Below are 14,110 nucleotides of genomic sequence, written 5' to 3'. Positions count from 1 at the left end.
AAAAATCTCTGGGCAAAAATTCTTTGCCAATCCTAGCCATGGGTTGGAATCTCTGGGGGAGAAAGGATGGGAAAGAAGGATTTATTAATGGGAAGAGGACAAGGGAAGGTGGAAGGGGACAATGGAAGGTGGAAAATGTTGAAGCCAGAGGTTTGATCAGCACCAGCCACGGCTGTTTTCCATGTCCAATGTGTATTTTGGGATGTTGCTGCTTTGTCCATCTCTCATGTCTTTTTCCCAGTGGAATGAGAAGTTGTGTTTTTTTTTTTTTTTTTCCCCCACAAATCAGGGTCCTCCTGGAGAAGTCATCCAGCCCCTGCCCATCCAGGCTGCCAAGAGGACCAGGAGGAACATTGATGCCAGCCAGCTGCTGGACGACGGCAACGCCGACAACTACATGGACTATGCTGATGGCATGGAGGAGATTTTTGGCTCCCTGAACTCTTTGAAACTGGAAATCGAGCAGATGAAGCATCCCTTGGGCACTCAGCACAACCCAGCACGCACCTGCAAGGACCTGCAGCTCTGCCACCCTGATTTCCCAGATGGTGTGTCCTGGGATAGAGGGGCTGTAGGGAATTCTGCCTCCAGACAAACACAGAAATGAGGGTTGGAAGAGCAGGAATTTGAGGAGTTCATGGGGGATGTGGCTGGTGGAGAAAGGAATATGTAGAGCTGGACTGGATATCATTGGATAGCCCTTCCAGCTGAAATGTTCTGTTCTAAACATGGGGATATGGGATGAAAAACCTCCTTCAGCTGGCACCAGAGCATGACCAGTTTTCAAAAACTACATCTAAATAATAACCCATGAGAGGTGAAGCATCCCAGGTGAGGAGGTTGCTGAAGTGCCCCCTGAGCTGATCCTTTCTTCCCTTCTCTTCCCTCATGCAGGTGAATACTGGGTTGATCCCAACCAAGGGTGTTCCAGGGACTCTTTCAAAGTTTACTGTAATTTCACAGCTGGTGGAGAGACCTGCATCTTCCCTGATAAGAAATCTGAAGGAGTAAGTGCACACCACCTTTGCTTTCCCCTCTCTCCTGCTGATAGATGGTTTCCTGATGTGAATATTCATAGACAGCTTCCTTGCACAGCAGCAAGGAAGGATCAAAGATCCAGAATGTTCTTTTGTTATGCAACATTACATTCTGAAATAATACAGAATATGTTGACAAAGAGAAAATCAGATTTAAACTGTGATTTGGGACAAACCTCTGATGGTTTCCCAGGCATAATAAATGCTAAAACCTTAACTTTTTGGACTTTGCTGTCCAAGGCAGGGGGGTGTGTTGGTGCAGGAATTGGGACCTCTGTTTAACTCATTCCCTCCCACAGCCCTGCTCCACTGCCTGCATGCCCAAGCTCCACTGATTCCCCTCCCTTCCCTGTGTCTCCAGGCAGGGCAGATAAATGTTTACCTCCTGTCATTTTTCCTGCTGTTCCCTGTGGGTAAATGATCCTAAATGATTGCAGGCAGGCTCAGAGCTCTCCCTGGCACCGCTGCACAAGGTTGATGAAGTTATTTGTGTGGTGATGCTCTTAGCTTGGCCATACCCATCATTTTTTGTCCTGTATCCCTGCACTCTGTTTTGCAGAGCTGCTCTTCCCGCTGCCTGGGGACCAGCTCTGGCACTGGCCAAGCAGAAACACAACAACTCAGCCTGGGGGAGCTGTGCCAGTGTCACAGTTGTGCTCCAGCTGTGACAAAGCTGAGCTGTTCTCCTGCTGCATTTCATCCACCAGAAATGCGTGTCAGCGCAGCACAAACCACACACGACATAAATCCTCCCTGAGTTTTTCTTGGGGCTGTTTAAAGAGGAGATGGATTTCCTCTTCCTTTGCATCAGTGAGCTGTGTTTTTCCTCAAAATCTGACAGCTCAAAAAGCAGAGTCTGGCCATGATCTTGCAGGGGCCTGAGCTCCTGCTGTGCTGGTTCAGTGAGGGGCTCTGTGGAGCTGCAGCACTCCTCAAATACAAATTTCATGCTGGGATCCATAAGAAAAAACTTCTCCCATCCAGAGGGATGCAAAGAGCCACCACCCAGGGCTGGGGTGGTGGCTGAGTGGGTTTGTGATGAGCCAGAGCAGAGTTTCAGCCGTGGCTGCTCTCAGCTCATCCCTCCCCCAGCACAAGCACTGGGATTTGCTCTGCAGGTGACATCCTGCAAGGGGAGGGACAGTCCCCAGTCACCTGCAGCTGGGCTGCTGCTTTTGGAGAGGTTTCCAGCACAAATGAGGGTGTTGTGGGAGGCTGAGGGAGCAGCCACGCTCCTTCCTTGTGCTCTGACTCAGCTGCTGAGCTGGGGCTGCCCTGAGGATGCTCTGATGGCTGATTCCTTGTTCAGGTCACCCCTGTTCAGGTCACTCTGGGTACCTGGAGCTCCATGCTGTGTGTCCAGCACCTCAGGCAGGCAGAGGCTTTTCCTTAATCACATCCTTTGCCTTTCCCAGCCCCACAGCACCTGGATTTGGCATTAGAGAGAATCCAGCACCAGCACTGCCCTCCACATGAAGACCAATGCACCTTTTCCCATCCATGCTTCCTTTTTCCCTCTCTGTCTTTCCCTTTAATTTTCCTGCCACTGCTGGATTTGCATCCCAAGTTCTTAGGAGGCAGAGACAGCCCTTAGCAAAGGAGGCTGGTGCCAGAGCAGCACCACTCCATCTCCTCTGCTTCAGAGCCACCTCCTGCTCTCATTACTGATGTATAAAGATTTATATTAAAAACAAACAAAAAAAAACCCCAATTTTAAAGCAAGTCGGACAGTTTCAATAAGACATGAAGACTTTGGAGTGAAAGTAACCTTTTTAATTTTGATTTTTTTTTTCTTTCTCTCTTCCCTCCTTGCTGTCCACAAACTAGGCTAGAATTACTTCCTGGCCCAAGGAAAACCCAGGCTCGTGGTTCAGTGAATTCAAGCGCGGTAAACTGGTAAGATGCATCCTGGTGCTTGCTGTTTCCTTTAACCCCCTGTCATATTTTACAGAGTAAAATGGCTCGTTGGCCCAAAGAACAGCCTTCCACATGGTATAGTCAATACAAGCGGGGGTCCTTGGTAAGTGGCTAACCCTGGCCCTGAATCAGAGCTTGTCACCTGCTTTGGTATGGCCACACTGCTGCCCTCTGCATGCCTGACTAACCCCCCTCCCAGGCACATGGAGATGTTTAAGGTGGAATGCTGAGAGAGACCCCAGACCCACTGCGGGGGCTTTGTTCCAGTCTGCCTGACTGGGAACTGGAACTGAGCTTTGACTCGGGGGTGTCCTGGGGACCCTGGGGCAGGTTTGTCTGCACAGAGCCCTGCAGGAATTCTGCATCCCACGGGGAATTCTGCATCCCACAGGGAATTCTGCATCCCACGGGGAATTCTGCATCCCACGGGGAGAGCTCCATCCCACGGGGAGTGCTGCATCCCACAGGGAGTGCTGCATCCCACAGGGAATTCTGCATCCCACGGGGAGAGCTCCATCCCACAGGGAATTCTTCATCCCACAGGGAATTCTTCATCCCACAGGGAGTGCTGCATCCCACAGGGAGTGCTGCATCCCACAGGGAATTCTGCATCCCACAGGAAGTGCTGCATCCCACGGGGAGTGCTGCATCCCACGGGGAGTGCTGCATCCCACAGGGAGTGCTGCATCCCACTGGGAATTCTGCATCCCACGGGGAGTGCTGCATCCCACAGGGAATTCTGCATCTCACGGGGAGAGCTCCATCCCACAGGGAATTCTGCATCCCACGGGGAGAGCTCCATCCCACAGGGAATTCTGCATCCCACAGGGAGTGCTCCATCCTACAGGGAATTCTGCATCCCACGGGGAATTCTGCATCCCACAGGGACTGCTGCATCCCATGGGGAGTGCTGCATCCCACAGGGAATTCTTCATCCCACAGGGAGAGCTCCATCCCACAGGGAGAGCTCCATCCCACAGGGAATTCTGCATCCCACAGGGAATTCTGCATCCCACAGGGAGAGCTCCATCCCACAGGGAGAGCTGTTGCTGTCTCCTCCTCAGCCCCCATTTTGGGTGTCCCCATGTTGCTGTCCCCCAGCAGTGCAGCCTTACCCCAGGAGCTGAGAGATCCCTAAAATGCTGCTCCGGCCCGAGCTGGCACCCAGGGGGTGGAGCTGCTCACCTCTGGCCTCTCTAGGACAGGTTTGCCCCAGAGGGTGGATTTTATTTTGTTCCCCATATGGAGATGAACCACGCTGGGGACTCCCATGGTCACCCCAGAGCTTGGGAGAACCAAAGTCACTTATTTAAAGGAAGATTTCCAGCCAAGCCTAGTGGAAAGGAATTGAACTGAGTCACAGTTAAGGATTTATTTTTTTTTTTTTCATGGGGGAAGAGCTGTTTTAAGGTCAAACAAGGCGTGATGCCAGCAAGGCATAAACCAGGAAAACCTCTGGTAACAGGACATCCACATTGTGGGGAGCTCATTCCCACAGGGACCCAGGGCTGGGCAGGGATGTCAGATTTGTGTCTCAAGCCCCAGAAATGTCCCCCTGGTGCATCAATTCCCGTAGAATTAGCGGGATGCACGGAACGAGCTCAGTCACACCAGGAGAATGTGGGAACAGGCAAATATGCCATGGATAAAACCAGCCTGCCCAGGGGCAGGAGATGCTCTGCTGTGTCCCACTGAGTTGTCCTCTCCCCAGGGCAGGGGGTTCCTGCAGTGCCCCAACTTCCACCTTAAAGGGCAAACAACCCAAGCCCTGCGTTGTTTCCCACATTTGCCGCATTCCATCGCCACTAAAACACATTTTGCTCTGATTCTGCCCTCGAGGAGGACACGGCTTCTGGGGCTTCTCTGCATCATCAAATCAGGCTGCAAAGCCAAGGCTTCAGCCTCCTGGCTCCTTGGAGGGCAGCTACTCATAGCTTAATTACAGAGCACTTCATCAGTTCATGTTCCAAGTACCTCCACTTCTCCATCTCCCCTGCTTCTCTTTTTCCCAGCTCTGTTAGAGGCTCAGTTGCCAGCCTAGAGCTTAGGGCTTATTCTCTTTTAGATAAAAACATTTCTGGTGCTACTTGGAGCTCCTTGTTCCATCCTTTTGTGTTGTCATTTTCCTGCCTTTTTTTTTTTTTGTTTTGTTTTTTTTACCTGTCCTGCTTTTTCTATTTGGAAAAATAAAAAAAGCCACCAGTATGTGGAAGACCAACCTATGCAAACCACAAAACAGTCACACAGGCCATAAAAGTTTTATTTATTTATTTAAGATTAGCTCTGATTTTGCCTCAGTCAGTACTTGGAACCATGAGACTGGCAAATTGAGGAGACATTTGCCCGGTGGATCCAAAATCAGCTGAAATTTGTGTGTGGATGGGCAGAATCAAAAGGAGTTTGAGTTCCCCTGTGGGTGTAACCCTGCTCCTGTTACTCCATGAAGAAGGTCCTGGTGCCTTGGGGAGCCCCAAAGCTGAGGGGAAGATTCCCAGTGCTGCCAGGGGCTCCATATAAATCCTGGGATTGCACAGCTGGGCAGGTGCTGCCTTTCTTCTGGAGACACCTCAGCAAGAGGGATGCAGTAAATATGAAACACAACCAAACCAGCTGGGTTTGATGCTCCCACAGCATCATTAATCAATGCTGCAGAGCCCTTGGAGCCAATTCCTTACCTTTCCTCAGGATGCAGCCAAGCTGTGTTCAGAGGGATAAGAGGCTTGCAGATGTTTTCTCTGTGTGTTACACACAATTCCCAGCAGCTCTAGCAAGGCATCCCATCCCAATCATCCCTCCCAGCCACGTGACACACCTGCCAGCACAGAGAAAAGAGGAAAGGATTGGATTTTCCCCAGCTGAGCAAACATTGTGCACAAAACCAGCTCCCAGCGGCTCCACTTGGAAAGCTGGGACAGGGCTTCACAAAATCTGCACAGGCTGAACAACAAAAGACCCCTTAAAAGGCAACCAGGCTGCAAAACAAGCACTGGTTTGAAATAAAACCAAATAAGAGAAGGCCCTGCAGCTCAGTAGTGCCACACCGGGTGTGTGACAAGCCCTTGGCATTTTTTGTCCCCTTCCTTCCACGTGCTGGTGGCTTTCTGGTAGCTCCTCCTGGCATGCGTGGCTCTCTCCTGGTCAGTCACATTTAACTCTCAGGAGGACAGCGCAGCAGCATCCTGACAACCGGTTGGTATCTTTGTTTATTTGGATTATCTCTTTTAATTCGGTGTTTTATTGTGGTTACGAATCTCTTCTACCGTTTGCAGCCTGCACCACAACTGGAGGGTTCGTGGTACCTGGAGGAAATCCACGCTGGTTGGGTGCCTGTGTTTGGTTCCTGGTTGTTTCTAAAGAAACCCTCAGTCCACCCAGGGCAGTAGTTTGGAGATGCCACCTCAAGCACAGCCAGTTCATACCTGCAAAAACTCATTTTGTGGGCAGTGAAAGTCCCACAAAGTCCTGAATCCCCCAGGTGCTGGGATTGGGTTTCAATATATATATATTTTTTTTTTTTTTTGTAGGAATATATTCTCCTGCATGGGAGAAAAAAGGAGCCTGGTGGGCAGAATGGAGCAAATCCCAGTGTGCAAGACTGGGATTCACAATCTGTGTTCACAACAGGACAGCAAATCCATTTTCCCTTTACCTGAGCAGAGCTTTTCCAACCTGGGCAGCCCCCAAGTCCTCATCAGCAGGACCAGCATTGCTGCAGATGCAGTGCAAAGATTGCTTCAAACCCCAGGAAAAAGAATGGGGAATAGCCCAGGGTGTGCAGAGCAAAACACCCCCAGCAGTCAGAAATTTGTGTCAGGCAGGACAGGAAAAGAAAGCCCTGACCCCTCACAGAATTTCGCCTTCTCTCCTCTTCAAAAGCTGGAGAAATACGCTCAACATTGGCTTAACCTTGAGACAAATCCCCAAATTTCCACCCTCTTGCAACCAGGGCTGAAAGCCCCTTGTCTTTTTTTCCCCCTCGCCCTCCTCAGATTTAAATTTTTTGCTCATGCCCTCACCCCATCCAGCAGGAGAAAAAAAAGTTCCTGGGCGAGCAGAGCAGCATCTGTGGTGACACTGGTGTCCCTCAGAGCAGTGTGGTGGCACTGGTGTCCCTCAGAGCAGTGTGGTGGCACTGGTGTCCCTCAGAGCAGTGTGGTGGCACTGGTGTCCCTCAGGAGCAGTGTCTGTGGTGACACTGGTGTCCCTCAGAGCCTCCAGCTCAGGAGCAGTGTCTGTGGTGACACTGGTGTCCCTCAGGAGCAGTGTCTGTGGTGACACTGGTGTCCCTCAGGAGCAGTGTGGTGACACTGGTGTCCCTCAGGAGCAGTGTCTGTGGTGACACTGGTGTCCCTCAGAGCAGTGTGGTGACACTGGTGTCCCTCAGGAGCAGTGTCTGTGGTGGCACTGGTGTCCCTCAGAGCCCCTGGCTGTGTTTCCCTGTCCCTCACTGCCCGGTGTTGTCCCTTCTCCCCCTCTCCCAGCTCTCCTACGTGGACTCGGACGGGAACCCCATCGGGGTGGTGCAGATGACCTTCCTGCGTCTCCTGAGCGCCTCGGCCCACCAGAACATCACCTACAACTGCTACCAGTCGGTGGCCTGGCACGATGCCACCACCAACAGCTACGACAAGGCCATCCGCTTCCTGGGCTCCAACGACGAGGAGATGTCCTACGACAACAACCCCTACATCCGAGCTGCCCTCGATGGCTGCGCGGTACGTGGGGGCTCCTGGCCTTGGGGACACCTTGGGGACACCTTGGGGACGCCTCTGTCCCCTCCCCTGCTCAGCCAGCACCATCTTCCCCAGAGCAGATCACCCCCAAGCTTCTGGTGCTTGAGGGTTGTCCTTAACATGGGAGACATCGTGTTCCTCTCTAAGTTGGAAATAAATGATTCCATGGGAATCCGTGATCCTGCTCGAACTCAGGGGAAGCTGCAGCACCTCCAGGAGTCAAATTAATCTGATTCATCCAAATTATCTGCCTGAAAGTGCTGCTTGCTTTTAAAAGCCTCCCCGTGCTTTTGCTCTCCCCCAATTCCTCACAGGGGGAGAGGTGAGCGATGGCACCCGCTTGGCTTGGAAATTTGCAGGATCTTTGCAACTGCTTCCAGAAATTCTTGGAGGCAAAGCAGGAAGGGTTTGGTTGGAATTTTTGTTCTTGCAGGTCCAGGAAGGTTCTGGGCTGTGCTGCTCATGGGGTGCACCAGAGCAGCCACGATTTCCAAAGGTGCCTCGCCTCCTCCCTTTCCTTCTAACTCCTCTTGGATGCTTGATTTGGGTTTAAACTCTGAAAATTCTGCCCTCAGGGGATAAAAATTTGGCAAAGCAGGTGCTGCCTGCATTTATTTTGAGCCCCAGCTTGCTGGTGTAAAAACATGCATAATTCCCACCCTCTGGAATTGCAGCACTTGGAGCCCACAGGACAGAAAGATTGAGATGTTTGACAGAAAAAGCTCCTCTTGTAATTTGAGATTGAAACGCTTCTGTTCTGGCACAAACAGATTTTTTACTCATGGAGCAATGAGGAAAATCAGATTAGAACTTTCAACACATTCCTGGAGAGGGAAAGGGCATCCAGCCCCCTTCTGGAAACACTCAGGAGAAGTTTATCCTCAAGTTTTTCGTGTCTCCTGCAGACATAACATCCTTGGGAAAAAGGGCCTTCTCCTCCCTTCCCCTTGTGAATCTCGGGGTTGCTGGAGGACCACGTGTTGCACGTTTTAAGGTGGATAATCCTCCTGAAAACCTCTACATTTTTGGGCAGATAAATTGGATTAATCTGCTACCCTGGCAGATCGTGCTGCCCAAAGCACAGGCGGGATATTTGAGATTTATCTGTTTACTTGAAGGAGTTTGGGGTTTACAATTGATTCTCTACATTAAAGATGATTTTAGTCTGACTCTTAGACCCATAAAAAGGCCATTAGGAATTTAGAGAACTCCACCAGGAGTCTAGAGGTGCTTTTATGTCTTTTTTGGGAGTGAGTGCTACAACCCATCCAATTTCTTGCCTGTGCTGGGTTAATGGTTGGACTCGATGATCCTAAAGGTCTTTTCCATCCTAAGTGATTCCAGGATTGAGGAATAGAGGAATTGTGGGGATGAGGTTGGGCTTCCCCACCTGGTGTTGTCCCAGAGGTCCTGCTGTAGTGGGGAGGCTGCTGAAGCCAGAGGAGCTCCAGGGCTGATGTTCTTCCCATAATTTGAATCTGTTTTTCCTGAACTTCCAGCCCTTTCTCATAGCTGTGCTCCAGCCTGTTCTCCCAAGCCACACAAATCACAGGGAAATGTAGAGCCCAAAGCTGCTCCATAAATTCTCTTGTTTGTGCAGCTTTGTATGCCCTCAGGGGGTATTTCTGCTCCTCTAATAATTATTTATATTTTGGAAAGAACTCCGTGGCCACCAGGCATGATAAAAAGACAGCAGCACCTTGTGAATTCCACCAAACTTTAAATGTGATCTTTTCACTAATAGATTCAAATTAAATTGCTACCATTTGCCCAACAAGCCAGGTGTGTCCTGGGGGAGGGAAAACAACCTTTCCACAGCCACAATTTTTCCAGGCTCCCATTCCAGCTTGGAAACGTGCTGGAGAAGAGTTAGAGTGTCATGATCTGCTTCTGCTCCAAGGTCTGGGCATCTCCCAAGGGTTGTTCAGCACACGTGTTAAACGTGCAAATAAATTTGTTTGGGTGGTGGTGACTCCGATTTGGGTCCCAAAAATTCCCGGGAAAAATCAACACCACATTCCCAGCAGAGTGGTGATTATTCAGTTGTGCTGACGTTGGCTCGGAGGCATCCTCAGAGCTCTTCTTTCCCTCATTCCAGGCAAGGAAAGGCTACCAGAAAACCATCCTGGAAATCAACACGCCCAAAGTGGAGCAGGTCCCCATAGTCGACATCATGTTCAATGACTTCGGAGAAGCGGCACAGAAATTTGGATTCGAGGTGGGACCAGCTTGCTTCCTGGGCTAAAAGAGCCACCTGAACCTAAGTCTCCAAATGAGCAACCTCGTAACCTCATTGCGCCATTTAATTAAAAACAAAAAAAGAGAAAAAAGAAAAAAAAAAGGAGAAAAAAAAAGAATTCCTCGTCACGTGCACGGTCTGAAACTGGACAGCGATGGGTTATTATTTTTTTTTCCTCCCCCCCACCTATTTTGTTGTGTCCCTGGTTTTGCCCCAGCCCCTCTGTGCCCCCTCAGCCATTCCCAGGATGGATATGGAATCTCATGACCAACAGCCACACACGGAGACCTGGCCCTGTCCCTGCTGCCACCGCTGCTGCCCCGCGGCCACCGAGCTGAGCCCACCTCCAGCAAACTCCTCCTGCCTCCTCCTCTTCTCCTTCTTGCCAGGAAGCGTTTGTTTATTCCTAAGGAAAAAAAAAAAAAATGGAAAAAACTTGAAATTCCTCGAGTCCAGCTCGATGTTGAAGTCCCAGCAGTCCTGGATCTGAAGCTCCTCAGAGGGGTTTTGTTGCCTTCCACGGGGTTTGGATCAGCTCCAGCAAGGAGATGCCACGGCCAATTCCAGAATTTTCCGTGTTTCCTCCGCTGAGTTTGCCTCATTCCACGTTTTCCAAAGTGCTGACTCAAGGTCACACTGGGCATCTCTTTGCCGTGTCTTAAAGGTGCTTCTATTTTTGTGTGTTTGTGAGTAAATATTTGTGTCGTATTTTATTTGAAATGTTGGAATGTTTCCGCCTTCAAACCATGCAAGTGACCTTGTCTGTATTAAAGCCACCCCATCCCAGCCGAGCTTCCAGCTGGGAATGAAGACAGCAGCTCCTGTCCCCACTTCTGCCTCTCCCCAGCCCCAAACTGGGACCTGGAGCCTTGGAATTACCCCCAGGATCAGGTGCAAACCAACCCCCTGAGCCACAGATGCCTTTTCTTTCAAAATGAGGAAATTAAAGCCACTTTTTAACAAATTCCCTACAAATCCCCTGATCTAAAAGGCAGGATCTGCACTGAGTCTCTGCCTTTTCATCCACTTGCTTAACACCCATATTTTAAATGAATTCTTCTTTTTTTCTTTCAGCATTCCTTTAAAACGCTAAGAATTAAACCTGAATCCATTCCCAGTGGCGGATCCCAGTGGCAGGGGAAATCCATTTGTCCTCTCTGAATATCAAGAACAAAAACAAAAACAAAAACAAAAAAAAAAAAAAAAAAAAAAAAAAAAAAAAAAGAAAGAAGAAAAAAAAAAAGGTGCTTTTTATAGTTATTTTTACATATCTCTGTGGTGCTATCTGATAACTTTAACACAACACTGGGGATACCCTGCCACTGGCCAATCTCCCACTTGGCTTTTTAGGCACTTTCAGGCAGATTTTAGCTGCTGATAAATGCATGGCACCTTCTTATCTCTTCTGTCCAAATCCTGCTCCTCTCCTTCCTTGGATGTAGAAAAAACCATTAAATGTCCTTACAATTTTTTTTTTAATTATTATTATTATTATTATTATTTCTTGCTTTTCCCAAGGATATCCATGTCTTTTCCCAGTTGGAAGCAGAGCAGATTGTCCTCAGTGGCTGAACGTTTGTGGTGCTAATTTATGTCGATGTTGGGTGTCCTGAAGCCGTGGGGGTGCTGCCCGCCCAGCAATCCGGGGAATTTGCAATTTTCCTGCTCTTCCCACTCTTTTTTATTCCTTCCACGGCTCACAACGTGCTGACACCCTCTTCTTTTCCCATTTATTTTGTCTCCTTGCCCGTTTTCCTCCTTCAGGTCTCTCAGCTGGAAAAAAAACTGTTGCAAGGTGGGGGTTTTTGTAAATTATTATTATTATTCTTCGGCCTGGAGCGTTCAGCTCAAGGGGGATTTTTCACCACCAAGGAAAAGCCATCACATTTACTGTGAAAAAAGCCTATATATGATGTCTTTTCCCCCCTCCTGCCCAAATTGAGAGCAGCAGCATCCGAGGAAGGGAGGCAAAGCCGTGCTGGAGGGAGCGGCGATGCCAGCGGTGCTTTTTGGAGGAGCCGTGTCCATCCCTCTCCCTTCTTCTCCTGTGCTCTCTCCCACTTAAGGGAATTAAAAAAACCCAAAAGGTGCTACCCTAAAAAACTGCAGACTCCGGGCAGCAGAGCAGTGAAAAGGAATTTAGGATAATAAATAAATAAGGAATTCAGCTTCTCAGTCACCTTGGCAACAGCGGGAAGGGCAGGAAAGGTTGCACATCCCAGCAAAGCCATATCCTGATATTTCTGATATTTGTCCACACCTGTGTGTCTGCCCAGGTCATGGGATTCTGTTCTCAATTTTCTCATCAAGGGAGCTTTTTTTTTTTTTTTTTTTTTTCCCTTTGATGTCTCTGCTTGAAGAAGAAGAAAAAAAAAAAAAAAAAAGAAAAAAGAATAAAAATTTCCTCTGTTGAATTCCACAGTGTTGTAATTGTACTGAGCTCCCAACTGTTCTGATCCCCCCCAGACCACTTAGCTACGGTATATTGCAATAAAATTACTACTTGTATTTGCAGACCTTCTTTTTGTGTAATTTTATTTCCCTCCTCCCCTTAATATATATTGACTTGAACAAATGTTGATAAGAAAAATAAAACCTATGGAAAAAAAAAACCCAACTTTTAGTACATAAGGCCCTTTTTAAAATATAGTGTCAAATGCAGTATTGTACATTTCTTCAAAGTCCAATAAACATGTCATAAAATTTAAGTGTAATGCCCATAAGAGCTATTTTTAAATATTTTAAACCTGTGTAATAAAGGAATAAATGTAATAGATTTTTTTTTTTCAATAAATCAAGTTTACTGTTTCCACCTAAACCCCCGTGATGTTGAATCTCTTCTTGGAGTTGATTGCAGCGGGATTTCCCCAGGACCCCCCTGCCCTGTGGAGCCTGGAAAGTTCATCAGAGGAGCAGTGGAAGTGCTTACAGGTAAATAAATACTGTAAAATACAATCCAAACCCATCATGGGGAGAAATTCCAGGCCTGGAATTGTTTCTTTGTTGTTTCTTTTTTTTTTTTTTTTTTCCCTCAGTGAGAAATTCCAGTGCAAAAATCCAACTCGGTTTTGGTGGCTGGGATGTGGAGGAGAAGATCATGTGGCCACCAGCTCTTCACCTTCTCCACCGTAGCAGCAAAGTCACCAGAGGAGTTTTTCTGATCTTCTCATCCCAAGACAAATTCAGGAAAAAAACATTTTTCCAGCTTCTTGGTGAGCTCCTCAACCCCCAGTTTCCCATTCTTGGCCCCAGGGCTCTGCTGTGTGGAGGGAAACATTTTGCTCGTGCTCTCCTCCTCCTCTCCTGCAGGTTTCACTCCAGGATCCTCTGGAATTCACTGTGGGAAACTGCACCAGTGGCTGCCCCCGGATCCGAGTCGCTCTGGTTCCCGGGGGCTCCTCCAGACACGCCCTGGTTGGTGCTGCAGTTCCAGGAGATGCTGGACCTTCAGGAGGTGACGTTTGGAGCACTGCAGGTGGGTCAGGGGCTCTGCGGTGACCAAGCCAAGCTCTGTGTCCCAAAAGCTTCTGCCCTTCGTTCTCTGGCTGCAGAGGATCTTTGAGGATCTTCATTCTTTGCTGAAAGGTGTCCGGAGAAGGAGCCAGATTGGGGTGGGTTGGAAGGGAAATTGAAGATCAGCCAGTTCCGTGGGCAGGGACGCCTTCCACAGCCGAGGGTGCTCCAAACTCCATCCAAGCAGGACCTGAAATGGTTTAATCTTTAGTCATTTAGTCTGTCATTAACTTCTAGGAGTAGTTTTGGGAAATCTTGGGGTATTATGGCCAAATCTTCATCCAGATGAACCCCAGAAATGCAGAGGAACCACAGCTGCAGGAAGAAATGAGGGCAAAATAACTTTATTTACTTAAACCCAGCTGGAAATACTTCACTTGCACCTTGATCGTGCTTCAAGGTGAGCCCAGCCCCTCTCACCAGTTGTGATTTGCACTCAATCACTGCTGCTTGCAGCAAATGCCTCGTGCTGAGGGAAGCTTTGATCTGCTGTTAGGGAAAAAACAGAGATCTGAGGAGGGATCTGAGTGTTTCTGGCACTGCCAGACACAGGAGCCCTGGCAGATCTTTCACCTCTTTTCCTAGAACAAAGTCCGTGATTTAGTGCTCCAGCTCCAAAGATGTAACTCCAGCAGAAGAAATACTGAGGGGAATTTTTAGAAGAGCCACAG

At 48.8% G+C, this 14,110-nt stretch overlaps 1 protein-coding gene across 2 annotated transcripts in view; it reads left to right on the top strand.

Moving 5' to 3' along the window:
• The window catches only part of COL5A1 (collagen type V alpha 1 chain), a 138,320-nt gene extending 125,686 nt beyond the window's left edge, over nt 1-12,634 (top strand). Inside the window, exons 62-66 of one of the 2 annotated variants that reach the window (XM_053962434.1) lie at nt 290-548; nt 895-1,007; nt 2,989-3,057; nt 7,436-7,669; nt 9,786-12,634. In XM_053962434.1, the coding sequence (XP_053818409.1) occupies nt 290-548; nt 895-1,007; nt 2,989-3,057; nt 7,436-7,669; nt 9,786-9,932 (822 nt within the window). In that variant the 3' untranslated portion in view covers nt 9,933-12,634. Of the gene's footprint in view, nt 1-289; nt 549-894; nt 1,008-2,864; nt 2,934-2,988; nt 3,058-7,435; nt 7,670-9,785 lie in introns of both variants that reach the window. The other variant, XM_053962433.1, reaches the window with a different exon arrangement.
• The last annotated feature ends 1,476 nt before the right edge of the window (nt 12,635-14,110 follow it).

The sequence above is a fragment of the Vidua chalybeata genome, chromosome 21 (assembly GCF_026979565.1).
Source record: "Vidua chalybeata isolate OUT-0048 chromosome 21, bVidCha1 merged haplotype, whole genome shotgun sequence".
NCBI classification, from domain to species: Eukaryota; Metazoa; Chordata; class Aves; order Passeriformes; family Viduidae; genus Vidua; species Vidua chalybeata.
This window is presented reverse-complemented; position numbering and strand designations above follow the sequence as displayed.